The sequence below is a fragment of the Bactrocera neohumeralis genome, chromosome 4, assembly GCF_024586455.1.
Source record: "Bactrocera neohumeralis isolate Rockhampton chromosome 4, APGP_CSIRO_Bneo_wtdbg2-racon-allhic-juicebox.fasta_v2, whole genome shotgun sequence".
Classification (NCBI taxonomy): Eukaryota; Metazoa; Arthropoda; class Insecta; order Diptera; family Tephritidae; genus Bactrocera; species Bactrocera neohumeralis.
The window spans coordinates 821,528-842,451 of NC_065921.1; the positions used below are offsets into that span (position 1 = coordinate 821,528).

At 34.4% G+C, this 20,924-nt stretch overlaps 2 protein-coding genes and 1 long non-coding RNA gene across 15 annotated transcripts in view; 2 read left to right on the forward strand and 1 right to left on the reverse strand.

Annotated features, from left to right (window-relative positions):
* LOC126756318 (serine/threonine-protein kinase DDB_G0283821) overlaps nt 1-13,811 on the reverse strand; it is a 39,423-nt gene extending 25,612 nt beyond the window's left edge. The window contains exon 1 of the mRNA XM_050469295.1: nt 12,712-13,811. The gene's annotated coding sequence lies outside the window, so the exon portion shown is untranslated. The remainder of the gene's footprint in view (nt 1-12,711) is intronic.
* Nucleotides 5,657-6,411, forward strand: LOC126756327 (uncharacterized). Its single transcript, XR_007666573.1, has 2 exons — nt 5,657-6,186; nt 6,250-6,411. It is a non-coding gene; the product is annotated as an uncharacterized LOC126756327 (long non-coding RNA).
* A 2,100-nt stretch (nt 13,812-15,911) lies between the features above and the next one.
* The window catches only part of LOC126754841 (uncharacterized), a 41,105-nt gene continuing 36,092 nt past the window's right edge, over nt 15,912-20,924 (forward strand). For 12 of the 13 annotated variants that reach the window (XM_050467012.1, XM_050467016.1, XM_050467015.1 and 9 more), the window contains exons 1-2: nt 15,912-15,989; nt 16,430-17,000. In XM_050467012.1, the coding sequence (XP_050322969.1) occupies nt 16,781-17,000 (220 nt within the window). In that variant the 5' untranslated portion in view covers nt 15,912-15,989; nt 16,430-16,780. The remainder of the gene's footprint in view (nt 15,990-16,429; nt 17,001-20,924) is intronic. The other variant, XM_050467014.1, reaches the window with a different exon arrangement.

Here is a 20,924-nt window from a genome sequence, read left to right on the forward strand (position 1 = left end):
ATGGGAGTCGGGGTAGTATCGACCCGATTTTATCTATTAACTATTATCATGCCACATACTAAAAAAATGTTCCCTGGGTTCCATTAAGGTACCTCAGATTTAATCACCAATCATATGGAGTAAGGACAGCCGGATGTTCGAAAATCCTAATATTAGTTAAATGGGAGCTGGGTCGTTTTTACCTTTTTAGGCGCAAGGATACATTGTTGTGGGTAAATACACTCTCTTATTTTCATCGAGATAACTCACATGTTGGCCGACGTATGCAATATAAAGTCACCTGTAAGTTCGAAAATCTTTTTTTAGGTATATGGGAGCTAAGGGAAGTATTGACCCCATTAAATACATTTTTGACAAGCAGGCATACAATTATCAGGAAAGGATTAACCCTGAATTTCAATTATATATCACACATTGCCCGAGCGACAAAAAATTATGGGCCACCTCATATAAATAACGGCGTATAATGGGACCTTTCAAATCATTGTAAACACAATTCGGAAATCAAAGGTTTTACTCACAAATATTTGAAAATAAAAGGAAAAAAGTGAAAAAGCGGACTAACTTTTAGAAAATTTGCAAATTATATACATATGTATGTAGTTATATGATAAGATTTCGTTATAATTGAAGCTTAGTTAACCCAATTTTCGCTTTTCTCAACCCCACACTCAATCATCATTCGGCCGGTATGCAACAGCATAGAAAAGAAACTCTCCGAGAACCACATCTCTACAAATTATGAACAGTCAGCTTATATCGAAGTGCTAAGTTTTACCTATTCACACATTTGAGTTGCAAATGTTTCGAAGCAATCGACGCTAATCTCGAAAAATCACAACTTTGACATATGTATATGTATACATACATATGTATGTATGTGAATTCTTACACATAGATATACATACAAATACGAGGATTGTACAAAAATGTCGCGAATTTTAAATTTTCGCGGGCTGCATGTATTCGACTTTCGATGTTTTTTGGCGTTATGTTGGTACTCATATCCTTTACTTATGCTGAAAAAGAATATTACCTGCAAGATATGCGCAATTTGTGCGAAGCTATCCGCCGGAAACGCTCGGCAGAACAAAAATTGGCTAACGCATCGTTTCGCCAAAAACATCACATTAATGGTGCCGCAGCCACCGAATTCCTCAGACCTAGCCACAGTGATTTGTTTGTTCCCAAAACTGAAAAAAGCCTATGAAAGGACGACGGTACGCTAGTGTTGAGGAGATAAAAACTGCATCAAGGAGGAGCTAAGCAAGATCACCAAAAATTACTTTTTTCAGAATTTTGAGGATTGGAAAGAACGATGGTGGAACTGAAATATATCTGGGGATGATTACTTTCTTAAGAAATACACAATTCGTGAATCGTTATGAGCAAATCTCGTATATGTATACACAAGCATAGCATTTCACAGCTGCTTCTGGCGCCGTAACAATTTGGCGTCGTTGGTAACTAGTTGGTGGCCCAGCCAAATGACAATACCAGCGGCTAATTTAATTTTCACGTTCACTAATTTGATTTTCGAATATACTTACATACTTACACACTTATGTACGATACCAGCCTCAACTTTTGTAAACGTGTAATGTAAGCGTATAAATAATAATAATAGCTTATGTAAATGTAGGTACATACATATGTACGTGTGTAAATAAGCATTTATTTCTATACAATACATATTCTAGTCTTTCCGATATTATCGGTGTTATGTCATATGGTGCAGGCACACCGTGGGTACTCTTGAATGGGCCATAAAGCTCGAAAACGGAAGTTGATGCGCTTGATGTGCGGCACAACGCTGGTTGCACGGAGCAGCGGTCGCTGGACTTGAAAGTGACGTAAGTTTTAGAAATTGAAATTAAAAATTCAACTACCTCATTCTTGCGTGCGGTGACAAGAAGGGCAAATGTATACATAGTACAACCTCTGGGTATGACTGAATGCATTTACGCAGGAGCTTATGCCCGTCAGTCGCGATCATGTTTTATTTTTACAAGTAGACGTGCCGGTTACACTCTCGTTTCTGTTTTGATTTCTATTTCCAATATTTATTTTGTTGTTGTTTTGCAGGCAAAGTGTTAAATCTATGCGACCTTTTATTATAATTTTATTGTGGATTACAATTTGCGTTTATTTTGTCTACAATTTAACATTTTACGTAATTCGAATTCCGCCGACAAATTTCCTTGAGACTTCATTCAATATTATTTGGCCGAATTTAAAATCTTCATTTTGCATTCAGCGTTTACATTTACCAACCATTACAACATTTCATCATTCGGATTATCCTCACTGCTCTGATGCATAAGCAGCGGCAACGCTGAGGATACTTGAGATGAAAAGCATAGGATAGAATAATCCGAAGCGACAAGATACGATTTGCCAACGGTGCTCGAGTGCCGCCTTGTTTGCTGCTGCTGAATTGTATGATATAATCAAAGGCATCGACGCCACAAAGCCACCAAATCTAATTAGCTTGATGGCCATAAATCTTCAGGATCTCCTTGACGTTCCTCATTACGACACTTGTTTACTTATTCCACTTTGTTTTGTTTCGTCCTATGTTTTCATGCGTTAACTACGCTGATGTAGATAAAAGGATTTACCATCTCTAAAAATTGCTTACACAGTTACTTAGTCGCAAGTAAGTTTTGAGTTCAGAACTACTATAAGTCAACTTTGCCAAAATCACACATAGATGGCACCACCAGGGGGCGCTAGATTCAAAAAGTCCTGTTTACTTTGGAAAGCACCTTGTACGACGACATTGACATATGTAGTACAACGAATCAAGAGACAGCGACTGGTCATGGCTAGGTTACGTTCGCCGGATGGTAGAGAACATTCTACGAAGACCTCCACTCCGTTCGAGAGATCACTTGACATCTCGAATTGGCGCCAAATATCGAAAAGAAGAAACGACTGGCGCGCTGTTGTTAACTCGCCTATAACAGAATAAGTGGTGTCTACGCCACCAAAGAAGAAGTTTATAACCAGTTCGTTTCACTGAAAGGCAGTTCCACTTGCCTACAAAAATATGTATGTACGTAGGTGCAGCTTTGCCACATGCAGTTATTGAACCACTTTTTAATGTTTTGATGTTGGTTTTTTTATTGAGTGTTTTCTTTATCAAATAAGTATGTATGTAAGTTTGTGGACATGTGGAAATGCTGGATTTTTAAAAATGTTTTATGTACTTATGTACATATGTACATACTTGTATGACTATAAGTGTGTATACACTCCTAGTTTCTTGATGAAACTCAATCACAGGTCACATACATTGGCATATACATATGTACATACATGCATACACATGGATACCTTTATCTATATATGTATGTACATAAGTATACATATAAGTAAGTATTTGACGTCAACTACGTATTATTGAATCCGACCTAGTTAAGCGCTTAATAGCGGGTAATTAGATGACTTCGTATGTTTTCCCATATCATATTCGAGGCCACTTGAATTATTGCCTACATTTAGGGTGAATATGAATGAAACAAAGAATCAAATTGGGTACAAAAACAAAACCACTCCACGAAATGGGGTCTCAACGTATTTTCCGCGTGCCATTTTGTGAGTAAAAAAGGATCGTCGAATTTCCAACCGGCACCGCTAATGTAAGCATACTGCCCATGCATTATTGTTGTCTCCCATTACATTTCGCTGAACGATATTTACTTATTTTTATTTAATAGTTTATTTGATGGTGATTGTTAGGAAACAAAAAGATAATTTGATGTTTTCTATTCAAAGAAAGGATTGACCTTCTTACATCCTAGAAGTATACACAAGTGCGTGTAAGAGTGCATAAATGTGGGTGGTGTGTATGTTCATACATTGCCTCACCAATTTCAACTTACCAAGGCAAAGTAAACACATTCAACTATAAATTTTATACGTAACTTACTATCGAGATAACCAAACTTAATCCACGCCATGCGGTAATGCAATAAAAAACGCAAATCAGTTTAGGCGCCCCAGTCATCATAATAAAAAAGCGGTGAACTGACTGACACACAGAGTAGAAAACAACACAACATTAACGTCAGTGAAATGAAAATTCCGCAATGTTGGATGTTTTTGTACAAATATGTAAAAATAGACTAACTGCTTTTTCGGCCTCATCTACACGTAAGTGATTATTATAGCCGAAAATATGTAGATATACATATGTATGTACTTAACCAAACATGTGACGGTACCTGTACATACATGTATATGTACATATACATACATATACATATATACATATATGAAATCACGAGACACAAACAGCTCATAAACAAGAACACTCAAGATAAATATATGCATTTATACAGACATGCGTACATATTTTTATAGATAATACAGTGAATGACAGGTCTTTGGGATGTACAATGGATGCAAGGTACTGCGAGGCCCCTAGCTGATGAAATGTCTAACTGAACACTAATTTCTGCAGAATTAAGGCATCTTCAACTGACCGAATAAATTTAATCTGTTGATTAATGAACAATATGTTTCCTCACTTTTTTGTGTGGTCAAACAAGGCAAATACAAGGGCAAAACCGTTATCACGATATTCGGGTCTACGTACCCGAACGGACACATATTTTTATTCGACCAAGGACTGTTAATACGACATTATTCCTCAAAATTATTTGGAGATAGTGTTCTTCCGCTACAACAACAACAGTGAGAAAACCAGCTAACGCAACTCGCATTAGGCCAGTGTTTTTCGAATTCCAAAATTGAATGTACCAAATGAGTAACATGGACCTATGAGCAACTTGAATAATCAACTCAATAAAGTACAATTCTGATATCAATTACATATAAGCACACTCGGCTTTTTATTCCTAGGCCATTCAATGTCAGTAACATCGACTGTGCCGCCACTAATAACCATAATTTCGGATGTAAAGGGTGTCCCAAAATTAACGAAAGCTGACTGTTTAGGCTTAGTAAAAATGGAGCGTTACACGATAGAACCACTTGTCTTCATTATTGAACGATATTTCAAAAATAATGAAAGCTTGGATGCTGATTTTTCGAGCAAAGTTATCTTAAGCGCCAAAATTGCCGTTTTTACGGTTCTGACAAGCCACATATGATTGTGCAAAGACACACAACGTTTCACTGTTTGGTCTGGATTTTGGGCTGAAGTCATAATTAGACCATACTTTTTTGAAAATGACACTAAATCGCGCGATTACGCACAGCTCTGTTGCAAAAAGCGCACAACCACGTGTCCTTTAAACTAGGAGATTCAACGTTGCAACAATGAAATCCAGCCACATTTATGCAGAATAGTTATGGAAAATTTCGACCAAAGCCGTAAAGGCCATTTGCCGATGTTTTATTCCATAGATAGCCCCATCTTATGTACTTTATGATACTAAAAACTGTGTTTTCTATTTAACTCCGATCTTGCGTTAATTTTGGGACACCCGTTATGTACCATACGTCTTTCGTTCATCTAATTACAATTCAATTTGTTATTCAAATTGCTGAAATTATAAACCGAAAACAAGACTCAAAAGGCGTTCATTTAAAATACGACTTGCATGCTATGCTTGAGCAACTGGATAAGCAAGCGTATATATGTAGTATGCTCAGAGATTTGATTCGAATTATTGTGCTTCTCAAATGAAGATTGCATTTGTCAATTAATAAAAGAAAGAGCAGTGACTGTCGATAATCGCGTGCACTCAGACTCACTGCTGTATGAACCCCGCAGAGAAGCATTAAACTAGTCAGGAAATATACTATTTAGTTTAGAATTTCTTTTGGACGAGTTATAAAAACACCAGACATGTACATACAGAATCCATAGTAAAGAATCAAATCTCAGATCAGAAATTAGTATTTACTGTATTGTTAAAAATTAATATTTTTTATTGATTATTTCTCAACCGAAAAACTAAGCTTGTGTTTCATAATATTTTGACACAGCTTGTCACGCTGATCATTTATAAGTAAATACTTATGTACGAGGTAATAAAAAATAAATATTAGTTCGTCTACATTAATGTGTCGCCTTTCCGTATCAAGCCTTTTTTTGGATAGCCTTTAGCTCTTTCAGCCATTTCACGGAGTAGATACCAGAAACTGGAGGAGAGCTTACCGCGCAGATGTCAAACTTGAAAAATCGGGGCCATACAACAAGATATTCATATGGTAACGAGTAATATATGTAGTATTTTTTTTACATTCTCTCATATAAAGTTTTGTGTTTTGCAGAATTCTGGAATTGTGCTATTTTTGAGTGCAACCGAAATCAGTGAACTTTGAACAAAAAAAATTACAAAGGAAAAGTTAATTTAATCCAACTGTTATTTTACAAAAATAAATATAAAATATTTTGACATAAAATTGCTCAATAAAACATGGTTTAAAAAATGTTTTAAGCGTGCTTTTCTCTGGGCATAGCATGTAATAAACGATGAACAAAGCTGGGTTAAGTGAAGTCTACGTTTATGAAATAAAACAACTTTTATCAAGATCAAGATATTGCTGGAATATGTACATATGTATATATCGCTTTGTCAGCAAATCGCGAATACAAAAGACCGCACATACATGTGTAAATGTATGTATGCACATATGTACATGCGTATGTAGATGTTTTATATCGTCGAATATCAGAGTTCACAGCTGTTTGATATGTGTCTGTATCGTTTTTGAAGCTTCCAGAAACGGGTTCTGCTAATTACTAAGACTGCAAAGTGCGTACAATCCAGTCCAACGACGTGCAGTCATCCATATAGTATACATAAGTATGTATAAAAGATATAAATTCACTTAGCATATGAAATAAATACGCCGCTATGTATGTACAAGTATATGGATCGTATATACAAATGTGCAACTTTGTAGCAAAATTGTATACCAATTATAGAACGATTTTCCAATGGGTTTCAATTAGACCAATGGCTTTGCGCCACAATCCAACTATACATGTTTGGCCTATTTTTGAAAAGGTATGAACCGTTGTTTGTATGGCGAAAAGTGTTGATTTTAGTTTGAAGCACACTGATCTGTAGTTGATCTCAGATTTTTTTTCAACATTTTACAGTTCGCATTGAGTTTCATTACTTATTTAAAACTTTTCGCACAATTTAAGTGCAAGTGATTTAATTGTAAAAGCGGAATATAAAAATGCACATCTAATTGACTCCGTTCCGGTCGACGTTTTCGAATATACATACATACATATGTACATACATATATACTTAGTATATGCATATGTAAAACATATTTAATTCCATCATGATACTACATTGAAATGTAAATTAAGAGCACTAATTGTGCTAATGTAATAAATTATATTTTATTATATTTTTATTTAACTAAGGAGAAAACACAGCTACTCACACGGCTGAAGTTGTCTTAAGTCGAAACAGTGCTCCAATTACTTTACCAACTTGGCATTTCTTCCGCCGTCATTACATATGTACATACATACACATTTAAATATATACATACCTACGTAAATTCCTTAGGTCTTATATTTCGGAATAATAGAAATTGGTGTATTTATCATGTGGGGTCTAAGAGATGATATTGACTTCTATATACATATATACATATATTTCTCACATTTTGACCGGATATGGACCTCCAGACGGTTACATATGATGTAAAGTGAACCAGTCTAAGCCATGAGAGATATTTTCTCAAGTAATGGAACTCCTGATGGTACGGACTTATTTTTTTCCGGTTTTGCAACCATATTACATTTTACTAAATTTTAAATTTAGTACTAGATTTGGGAAAATCGATCTTCTAAAAATGGCGGTGTCCCCTTAATTATAGCCTGAATTGGCTAAATTAAGCTTACCAAGAGCAACGTCAGAGACCTTATAAAGTATATACAATCGTATATAAATAATCAGCATGGTGGGCAGAGTCTATTTAGCCACATCTGTCTGTCTGTTCGTTCGTCTGTTTATATATAGTACGTCTCAGTTTTTGAGATACCTACCTGAAATTTTCCACTCGTCCTTTTCCCAAGAAAAAGCTGCTCATTTGTCGGAGCGGCCCATATTGGCCCGCTATAGTATATAGCTGCCATACAAAATGAACGATCGGAATAAAGTACTTGTATGCTATGCTTTTCGTTTGACGAAATATTTTCAAGAAATTTTACATGAATTATTGCGTAAAGAAAGAATGGTGCAAACTCTGAAGAAATTATTCAGATGATGTCACTATAGCTTTTAGCTGATTGATCAAAGTTCTTCGAAGGAACCTTTAATATTACATTTGTGAAGAGTACTATAGCCTCGGTTCAGCCGATATAAATTTTTTTTGTTTTTGAATTCTGATGTATACTTATATACAACTATGTATATAAAGATTGTCACGGCCACTAACCAGCATTTTCAAAAAAAATAATACAAATTTCATATTTCCTTAAACTGCCGAAGAAGCCAAGCAAAATGAAAATCGCTCAAAGGCTTTGAAGAAGCTTGCAACCAAACCCTTCTACATAAATAAAAAAAAAAAAACAAAAGAATAGGGAAAGAGCATTTGAATGATTGGCATAATGACAAAAAAAGTATGTGTTTGTATGCTTTTATACATTTTGGGTTAGGTCAGGACGCTTTTGTCAATGCTACATACACTTCTCAACTCTGTTCAGCTATTTGCCCATAGCAAGAAAACTAAGAAATAATGGAAATAAACGAAGTCGATACATGCAGTCGAAACATTTTTATTTTGGAACGATTTTTAAGAGATTGGGCTGCCAAACCAATAACTTTGAATGGCTTTATTTTCATTTCAAGCTAAAAAACAAGTTCGTAAGTATCCGATTGCTTGTATGCTTACTCAGCTGGAAAGAATATTTGATTGTCGCATGTGAAACAAACTTTTAGTGCATATGTACCTATGGAGGGCGATTTGGTGGAATTAGTACTCAGTATATGGTACATATGGATTTGTGAAAATTACATTCCAGTCTGATTTTCCATTGTAGGTGGCGTGGCTTAGTAAGTGGTCCGAAGTTGCTCTGCGAAATTTCAGCTTTGTAAATTTCAGCATAACTGAGATATGCGGGGGCTAATGAGGGTTGTCAGTGCATCTGAAATTTAATATATGTGACAATCTATTGATTGGCTGTTCGTCAAGAGTCGATCAAAATCAACTGTGTTACGAAGTCAAGTTAAATTGAAATTGTGAAATAAAGCGGGTGTTGATATTGTGTAATAAGTATAAATATACTATATAAAAAACGCATCAAATGTATAGACAGTGAAAGTTTTTAATATGCAAGGAACTGCAGTTCTGGTGCATAATAACAATATCAGTAAGCGTACAGACGGCTTCATTTAATAACAAAACTGAGCAGATGTGCTCGCTGCCACCAATGTGAAGAACAAACTCAGTTTGGTTGCAGAAAATGTGAGGTAATACTTCATTCAAAACAATGCTGTTTTGACTTCCATAATGGATTACCACAACATGAAGGGAAAATAAAAAATATTCAAAAAACTTATCAAAAGAAAAGCTTTGAATAGTTTTAATATGAATTAACATTCAAGCGATTAAAAAAAACTATGTGTTTAAACAAAATTAAAATTTCTAATTCACAAATTTTTTTCAGCATATAGTACACACATCTGCACAATGGGTATTTCAATATTGTGAGTATATTCAGCTCCAGGATCTTAGCGGCTTAAGAATATTTTTTTCTTAGTTTTTGTTTGTTAAGAGAATCCTTTACAAAAACCGGTTATGATTAATTTTACAGGTATTTCTTATTTTCTAGTTTGCTGGAAAGCTTTGATAATACATTTTCTGATTTTTTAAAATGTCTCAACTTTGACCTTGAAAATGGGCACCTATTGATCTAAAGTTTGTCCTGCCTTATAAAGAGTGTATTTGTTTGACATTTCTTCTATGAACTAGGAAAAAAAATCGATATCTACAAAAACTTGCGAAATATGATCCTTCGCGTGAACACTGTTGCGTGTGTATTTAAATACCCATCGGGCAGAAATGGGTTAAAGTAAGTTTTTGTACAATAATTGTTATTTCTTTCACACAATGTTTACGTCAAAGCTGTACAAAAACTTGCTTCAGCTTTCAAATTATATAACACAACTTCTCCATGACAATTTTCCGCTTCATTATCGATTTAACGCGTTTGGAGGAAAATTTCACTCATTACAGCTAGGTATTCTTGTTGCCATTATTGCCGTCAATGCGTGCAAGCAATCGGTCATCTGACCAAATGATCAAGTAACCAACAAGAAAATAAACTATTAAACCCAAGAAATGCAATAATATTCATATGACGGATACATATGTACAAACTATTATATCAATTGAAAAGTTCCCGACCTCACACTTGATGGCGCTATTAGAATTAAATCTTTAGTTAGCCATAACCTTCAAAATGTGCGTGCATAAATTCGTCTGCTGTCGGATAATTTTTTCGTGAATTTAGTTGAAGCTTGATGATGAATTTCAATTCAACCATTAAGGATTGGTATGCTAAGTGCATCAAAGAAGTCCATAAAATAATTTTGGATGATCATAAAGTGAAGTTGTTCGAGATAGCAGGCAGTCTAAAGATATCAACAATATTTTGGTATAAAAACCCTCTGTGGAAAGGGTGCTGCGCGAGCTAACTTTTGAACAAAAGCAACGACTAGATGATGATTCGGCGCAATGTTTGGAGATGTTCAAGCTTAACAACCCCGAGGTTTTGCGTTCATATGTGACTATGGATGACACATGACTCCATAATTTCATTCCGAAGTCTAATCGACAGTCATCCGAGTGGGCTGCCGAAGAAAACCCGCTCCAAAGCGTCGAAAAACGCAACAGTCAGTTGGCAGATTATGGCGCCTGTATTTTGGAATACGCATGAAACAATTTTTATTGACTGCCATAGCACTGTGTCACAAGTCATCGAGTTGCTTCCGCAGCCGCCGTATTCTCCCGTTGTGGCCCCAGCTACTATTTCCCGATATCAAATCTTAAAAAAATATTCGCTAAAGCTGAGGACTATTTTGAAGCATAAAACAAATCATACAACAAAATTGGTATCGAAAAGTTGGAGGATCGCTATACTCAGTGTAGCACTGCAGTCGTTCACATCTAGGAGTTTCTAATTACAGAATGTCTTGAGACGATATTTTCTAAGGGCAAAAGGAAGTCGGCTGGTTGGGCTTTCGGTGTTTTCGAATTGCATGGTAATGCTAAGTAGTTGGTTTCATTGTATGGTATTGAGGTTGGGATATACATACTATATGCACATAGTACATATAACCATATATAGTACACACATATGTTTAATAAATGTTGAAATACGGCCAACAGGTTGCATACTGATTGATTTAAGGGCGCTCAAGTACATTGCAAGCAGACTTCGACTTTTAATAGGTTTTTACGTTTGTTTTCATTATCTATTCGTGTTTACTATATGAAAGGAAAATACCCTACAGTTAGTCATATTGATACCGAAGTGGGTCTTCAGAGTATCTCTATATTGTATCATTAGATTTGAACTCAAAAAGGCCATACCAAGATACATACATATGTTGCGATTATATAATGTATTAGGTATATACATTATTTTCCGTTACTGTCTCTTGTCGAATTATGTAAAAATAAAATTGGTAGGGTATCAACATAGGCATATGAATGATTGTGGTACAAAATATATGTACATACATACGTTTATATGTATGGATATGTACATATGCGTGTGCTTTTGAATAATATTAAGATAAATGTTTAATGGACAAATAATGTTATACGCATACATATAAAAACATTTGCACATGTATAGACACACATATACATACATACATCCATATGTACATATGTATATAAATATCAATTGAATCAGGGCTATCGATAATAACTCTTGGAAAGTATTGAAGTGGCAGTTGAGAAATTGAGAACTTAATACAATAGTTATAAATTTATTTAGAAAAAGTGTTTTCCTCTATCTATTTCCTTCTTCATATAAAGTATCTTATGTACATACATATGTATATCTATGTATGAGTTCGTATTTCTGGTGCAATTTGCTGCCGTGGCCCTCTTTATGTATGTACATGTTTAGAAAATTTGTATTTGTGTTATTTCATTCCCACGAAAAGAGCTGAATACGATTCGTCTATAGAAGCATCAGAGAAAAACAAAAATCTAAAATTATAGTTTATATAATAAATTTGTTATTTTGATGATGAGAGAGCAATTTTAAAGAAAGTCAATTTATTTTAGACAATACTTAAGTGCGTGCGTATATTATTTACGTAAACATCTGACTCAATGACGCAAACAAATATGTCTCTGCGGTGTCTGAATTTCGAATTCAAAGCATTCATTTAAGTTTTTGGCGTTTTCTCAGCCTAAAAATAACCCACTGACATGAAGCACAAGAAACTGAAATAAGCAGAACATTTGTAAAAATGCGGATATTTTTGATGCGCTAAAACTTTGTACATAAATAATGTATTAAGCAAGTTATGCAATTGAAATGTTGATTTTTTATATGCAAAACTGAAATAGCAAAACAAAGGAAAATGACGGGAAAATTTCAGTTTGTAATTATCGCAATTCATTATATGCAAACATGTACTGTAAAAAAATACGTACTAATGTACGCACATACATACATACATATGTAGTACATACATAAATACGAATCGTGCATATACGATAGTAGTCACTTGTACTCACCTTCACAGCTGTTTTCGCTTTGAACAGCTAAACAATTTGTCAACAAACTTTTATTTGCAAAATATTGACGTTTATTGGAGTTTCAGATTTGGTTCGACTCTTTTCCGCAGCTTAAATCCGACGACTGTGTTGTAACTTTGAGAATGCACGTTTTCTACTAAAGGATATTCTAACTTTTTGGGGTTGTTCTCGTTTATAATTTTTTATTTACATACAAATGCAGGAATACTTCTCTCACTGTTGGTTTGTAAACACTTGCGCTCTTTGGCAAATAAATATTGCGTGCTCTCCCTGGTATTTTAGCCGACCAGCAGAAATGTCATTCGCACGCTTTTCCTTCCTGAGTCAATGTCAATTTTATTGCTTCTTCTTTCATATATGTATTTAACACAGTTTCTTAACTGTTTATTGTACATATATGAATTTCTAACCAACACACATGTCTATATGTTATAACAATTTATTAATGTAGCACATAAAGCAATCGACACTTTGTGGCACATTCAATCGAAGATTTTCAAAAAACAGTTTACATTTTAAAACCAATACAAAATACACACCAAGAACCAAGAACCAAAAACGCTAAAGTTGGTTAAAAGGTTGTGTTTTTTGGTATTGTTTGCCTTTGACCGTTAACTGCATTGATAACAGTGCTTCTTGTGGTCACAAATTTACTGAACAAATAGATATTAGCTTCTATTTAACGTTTATGTCGTCGCTTATTCGCTTAGTTCATGAACTTTAGGTCTAATATTCCAGCTATCACTTCGAATAGCATTACAACACTCCGTGACCTCCGTGCTTCTTTTCGCCGACGTTCTGATAGGTGGCTTCGATTTTCCACGAAATGGGTTTGGCTGGTGCTTTCAACGAGAGGGACGAGGTTTGCGGAATCACTGAATACTTTGTACTGGCTAAATAAATGATGTATTCACGAATAAAATTGTGGGGATATTTTCCTTTTCATTACGCTTTAAATTTAAGTAAAAACTTATTTAGCCCTTTCAGTCACGATAGTGAATTTGGTAATCAAAAAAGCTGATAGTGGCGTCTTCCTACTGTGTCTATAACCGTATTTAAGCAAGTACAAAATTTTACTAAACTCATTTCTACTCCCCAGCTGAGTATTTTAACGAATCGCGAGCAAAAAGGCACATGCTCGGTGAGTAATTGGGATATTAACGAAGAGTAGGCGACATTGTTACTATCATGTGTTCAATTGACAACTAGCTCATTTTAGTTGAATGTAATAGATTATAAAGCAGCCAGTGTCAATGAGAAGCATACTTTCAGGCGGAGTAAAATTGGTTAATGATTTTCAAAATTTATATTTAGGGGTTTCACATAGTCTCATAAAGTTATAAGTTATAACGATCCGAAAACATAGCGTTCAGAGCTGAATTTGCGTAAACTTATGTTAGTATGCAATCCAACAACGAACTAGTATAAAAATTTATGATTTTATGATGTTTTATGACACATTGTGAATACTCCAATTGTATGAGGAAAAATTTATTAATATTTATGTACATTTTAGAAATTATGAAATGTATGCCACACTCGTGTCCACGCAAAGCTTACCACTCAAAATTTTCAAGTGTTGTGCATATTTGACCTTACTTTATAGCGGTACTTTTTGCGGTATATAATTTAGTTAGAATTAAGTTACTGACATGTTATTTATCAAAAATATTAAAACTTAAAAACAAAATACATTCAGCTATAGATAAAATCATTTGAAAGTTAGTGAGCTTTACAAAATGCGCTCGAAATGTAACAGACTGGTCTGCGATGAAAAAATTATATTTTTTATTTTTTTAATTTAAATTCATTTGCAATATAGTTGAAATTAATGTTTTATTTATTATTTTTTAATTGGAACACGAAGTTTAGTCGTTAATACTTTAAAAACAATAAAATCGGCCGCTTTTTTATAAGCACAGGAAAGCTAGTTTGTGTTTTACTCATTGCATGTAATAAATTAAAAATTATAATTATAATTACATAATATAATTTAGTTTACTTATGCTTACTGAGAACATAAAAAAAGACAAAATTTAAGAAAATCTCGAACGAACGAACAAGTCCGAAAAAAAAATTTAAGAAAATATATGTAGTGGTAAATTTTGCGTGGCCACGAGTAAAATAAATAATTATGGCATTTTTCCATGTGAACTGAAACCGGCCCATATGCTGAGACCCCTAGCCAAATTAAGTATATATGTATGTATGTATGTCTCATCATTCGGTTTGAACTGGTGAGCACGTGATCGAAAGTACAACTTAATATGGTAAGGTTATGAATATCATAATGAAAGGATATTTATTATTTCGTTTCGCCAGCAATATGACTAATTACTATTATGTCCAATAATATTATTTTCAGTTCGAATCCATTTGTACCAAGTTTATTATGGCGCTAAATACTTTCCTAACTGTAAACACGGAAGACATCCCTACTAAATATCAGCCTTGTTTTTTATTTCAAAGTCATTACTGCATACCACATACATATGTACATACATACATATTGTTTGTGTTAATTATAACTTTTATATTCCAAAGTCAAAATGAGTTGGATTAATGCGAAAATATGAAAATGCCAGACAATCTAGTGATATTGTTAATTTTTCGATTTTGTAAGTCATCAAATTAATGAACAAAGCACCAAAGACAAAACCTATCCAAAAGCAAATACAGTGTCGCGTCCTTCAATGAATATAAATACGTGCATACAGCAAATATACACACTATTAGTTACTAAGTAAGCACCTTCAATTTTGAAATTTTATGGTTTGAGTGAAAATTTTCCAAATCTTTCCTTGCATTGTTTTTCCAAATATTTGTCGTTCCGGAGTGATAATATTGCTAACAATTCGGAATTGATGCTGCTCTTTGCTCTCTCGATGCTCTCGGCTGCTGAGAAGCTTTTCTGAGTGTGACGACCACCGACTGGCACATTTTCGACCAACATATTTGTACTCACTAATATATCATTAATACATACATACATATGTATATTCCTACCAGAAAAATAGATTTTTCAATTTTCGTACCATTCCGATTTTTGTCTTTTTCCTTTGTGTTCAACTTGCGACAAGCACACTAACTTTGAAACACACACACCTAACGAATTTGGTACCGATCTTAGCGATCGAGGCAAAATTCACCAAAATCCTACGAAATATATTTCAGTTGCGAGCGGACCTCTGCACGGAGTGGAACTAAAAATTAAAAAAAAAAATACTAGATATAATCAGTCCGCGGAAAACGTTGAAGTTCATATAAATTTCCTACTACATACTAAATATACATATATATATAAATTTATATACATATATATATAGTATATATGAATATTTTGTACCAAAAATATACTAGAAAAGAGCATAAATATAATATATACATATCTAAAAATATAAATATATCGAAAACATGTTCATTTGAAAGCATCGAAAATTACTTTGAGCGACGAATACATCCGATTTTGCAGCAAATTAAATTAGAAATATTTGGAAAAAATCTTTGAAGTGTTTGAGCAAAAAAATCGGATATAATATTGAAATAATTGAAGTTCTTCAAGCTATCGGAACAATTTGTATAATTTAAAATTAATAAGATTTCAAAAAAAAGTGATCATCCTTATATTGTTTGAGCAACCACCAGCATCAATTACTTAATCGACAAATTTTTTTATATTTTCTCTTTCTGGTTCTAGTTCAATTTTTTTTCACAGATGAAATTTTTAATTTTAAGTTAATTTAAAGCATATATAAAAGCCAACTGCATAAAGTCTACGTCGTGCGGAAAATTCGTAACGAAAAATTGCCAGCTGCATTTTTCCTAAAGGAAACAAAAAGTAATAAAATAAAATAAAATTCATTCGTTCAAGCTAAGTCGGAACGGAAACGGAGCGTAACGTTGCGAGGGGATCTGTGGATCGGGTTAGGAACGGAGTGAGATACATAGAGTGGAGTGTGTAGATTGGAGCGTAACGTTACGTTACCAAAAAATAACGACGGGGTCGTAACGCCAACGACCACCACACATACGATCGAAAATTAGAAGTATGACTTTTTCGCGGAAAAAAGTGCTGACGTTATGCGTGTGCACGCTATTGGCACTCATCAGTTTTCCCGGATATGTAGACTGTGCTAACAAAAAGGGATCACAGGCCACAGTAGCGCCACCACCGGCGCCCATCGAACCCGAGGCTGTAATCGAAGAGGTCAATGCCAAGCAATTGGAGAAATTATTGACCGACAAGGATTATGTTGCTGTCTTCTGGTGTAAGTATTCTAAATATGGGAAGGGGGTTGATACTTTCACTTACATAGGGTCCACATATGTAAATATACATAGTAGGTGGCATTACTGAAATTACCCGGCTATCAGCAAACAGCAATCAGAAACAGCTAAAGGCAAAACTTTTTCTGGAAAAAGAAATGTTTGCAAAGAACCAGTATTTGTTGAGAAGTACCAAAAAATAAAAAAGTGCCTTTCCACAAAAAGAACTGGTGCTATAAAAAAATAAAAAAAGTAAAAGAATTCTATGGACATATGTACCTACAAAGTGGCTGAACTAAATAAAAATCGGGGCAAAAAAGTGTAGTAAAGTGAACTAAACTGTACGGAGCATCGAAACCAGAAGACCGAAATAGTGTTGAGCATTCCAATTCAGTAACGATGGGTAAACATACGTACGTATTATATAAAAACCGCAGCAAAAAATTAAATCACAAAAATGAGTAAAAAATAGAATGGCAAACGTATAACATGCACAACAACAATAGGAAAAGGCAATGTGAAACAAGTAATAGAAAATAAAATCACAAAAGTCGAAATGAATAAAGTAATCGAAAAGCAAAAGAAATTTTGAAATTCTCACACTAAAACGTCTAAGGCAAAAATGTGAACAATTCTGCGCTCGAAAATTTTTGAAATTGTTACGCTGTGTTCATAAATATACATACATCAAAGTAGTATTGGTGACTCTTGAAAAGCTCCGCAAGCATACATGTCGATTGGTAACTGTTTTGTTGTTGTTGCTGATGCCTAACGATAGCTGTTGTTTCCCCACATCAGCTGGCAGCAAATGTTTACGAACACATACGAAGCAGCGAAATATTTGAGTGTAGTTGTGTGCGCCAAAGAGGGACAAACAGTTGGTTTTCAAAGTGCACCTGTGAAATTCACCTTGCTCAGCCAGAGAACATAAAAGAATTTCTTTTCTTCTTCTTTTATGTTCTCTGGCTCAGCTTTCCACGCTACCAACAAGCTCCCTCACTAACAGAATCTAGCCAGAGAGCATAAAATGGTAAAAGAATTGTTTTATGTTCTCTGGTCTAGCGCAGTTCCGCTCTTTTCATCAATTGCATTGTGTGGGAACACTTGAACTTTCCCAACACTGGGAACATTATTCAATATTCACAAAAGAAAAAACAAAACTGAAATGCCTCCCTCGCTATGCTGTTCCATTTATATGTTATTGTTTCGTTCGCGATTTTACCATCAGGGGGTACGTACCATTATGTAAATCGCAAAGATGGAGAATAAACACCTGTTATTGTTGATACCTTATGCTCTTGCAATGCCTTTGAGTCCTAATTAATGAGTTGTGGCGTGGAAATGGCCAATAAAGTATGCAACACAACAACAACATTATCCCACACTTATAAATTGCGTTTTAAGTGTATTTAATCAACGGCTGACTTAGTATTGTTTGAAAAATGTTTTCTGCTACAGCAGTAACGGCACCTTTTATCCTTCGAGCGAGTAAACTCTATTTCTGTAAACTTTTGTCTTCGAGCTGTACCTTTAACCTAAAACTTTGATGAAAAATAATACTCCATAAGAATTTATTTCGCTCCATCAAAAATGTCCTTTTAGTTTTTTCCGTAAAAACATTCCTTTCAAAGATATACTCGGTGCAAGTTTGCTTTCATAAAAGTGCCTTGTAAATTCTGTGTTGCTCACAGGAGGCGGTATTTTTTATTTGAATGCTCAGTTCCTGGATTACAGAGTCCCAGTGAGCTTGACGTATAACTATGCGTATACCTTTCATGGTAAAGAAAAACTATTGCGACCTTTTTTGTAGAACGGAAGATTTTGAAATAGATTATAATAATGTATTTGGATCGTAAGTTTAATTTACGTGTTACTGCAATCTAAATTGGTTGATTGAACGAAAATAATTGTAGTCTACTGATTTTGAGAAAATTAGTTTGAACTATTTTTATATGAGAGGCACACTGAAATTGTTAGTTACAGAGCATAGAATTTTCAAGCGGTTTCTCGCATTAAAACACTAAATGATACTTATGTATTGTATGTATGTATGTATATGGATCCAAGACTTTCTTTACCAGCAGTGCGCAAAGTCAAATTAGAGCAAGAATAATATGGTGACCGTGCTTCAAAATTGAAAACACCGAGTTAATACTATTACGAGATCCAAAAACGAATGGCTTAAAGGGTGATACCAAACATATAATAGAAGCTGCTTAGCTAAAAACTTTTAGATTTTTGGCCAATTGCTTTTCCTACATCCCAGTTTCTACCATATTTCTAAATTCTTTACCGCTTCGGGTTGCTTTCAACGCCGCGATGGGATGCACGAAATTTCAACACTACTACCTTGTTTCGCACATTCGAAATTGCACTCGTAATACATTTAATTAATCTGAAGATGACGGATCAAGATACAAGATCAAATTTGCCTTTATAGATTCTTATGTAGAATAGAGCACATGAATTCTTCCAAACATGTATGGACTCATTCGTTTTGCAGCGAAAAGTTAAAAATCAGCACACGAGCATTATATACATACATACATATGTACATATGTGGAGAAGACAATGAAAAGATAAAAATATCTAAATTTTTGCAGAGAATTATTAAAGATAATTTTCTTATGGGTTTGAAAATATACATGAAAGCTCATCATTGTAATCCATATGTATATGTACATATGTAGCAAAAGCATTTGATGAAAAGAAAACTTGTTGATTAAGTAAACAATTGAGTTTATGGTATAGAGTAATTTGTTTGTGTGGAAAACTGCCTTTCTTGCATTAGAGCACCAGATGTGCCATCAGTGATGTGCGTATTCGGCAATATGGAAAATATGTCTGAAATTGAAATTATAAACTTAATACTGGCGATAATCGAACAAATGTTAAATAACACGGAGAGTAATATATTAGAAGCCGCGAAGCGACACACCAATTGGAGTCCCAGTCTTATGTACATATGTATTTTGAATACTTACATAGGTGTATCCAATCTAACTAAGTGCAGCTTGTAAAATCCTTTATATTGGCCTAGTTCCACTCTTTTATTTTATTTTATCTTTTTTTTTTAATACACGTAGCGTTTAAGAAAAACTCAACTTTATTCATGGATAGATTAAATCTTTATAGTACATATGGTGAATTTAGACGAAGTTGTAGCATCATTTTTGGAAACAAATTTGTAATTTTCAGAGTAAATGAGAATTGTTTTTGTATTACTGCTCTTATCTTGGATAAGTTCGTACTATACTTTTTTACTCTCGTAACATATTGAACAGAGTATAATAGTTTTGTTTACCTAACGGTTGTTTGCATCAGCTAAAAATAATAGAGTTATATAAGGTTATATATGCATATGTATAAACGATTAGAATGACGAGACTAGTTGAGTTCCGAGTGGCTGGTTGTTTGTCCGTCCGTGCAAGCGATAAATTGAGTAAAAATTGAGATATCTTAATGAAACTCGGTATACGTGTTCCTTGGCAAAAAAGGGTGGACGAGTTTGCCATGAAATGAAAACATATAAAGTGTCATAATTAAGCACTAAATTAAGATATACAACTATGACTTGGCACAGGGTATTGCAGTAGAAAGGCGTACCTGTGGGCTGAAATTTTTGAAAAATGGGCGTGGTATCGCCCTCTAAAAGGACCAAATTCGCTCTAGATAAATCCCTACCAACCCCTACCAACACTATAAAAATAGATGAAATTTAATTATAACACCGCCCACTTCCAATGTAACGGTGCTGTTAAAAACGACTAAAAGCGCGATAAATCAATAAATCATACACCAGCGACATTAAATATTAATTCTGAGATGGGAAGAGAGCGCTTTTTAGGAGCCGGGGTCAAAATAAGACGATGGGAGAGTTACCGGCCACACAGGTGAAAACCCATATCTCAGGACCTATTCGACCG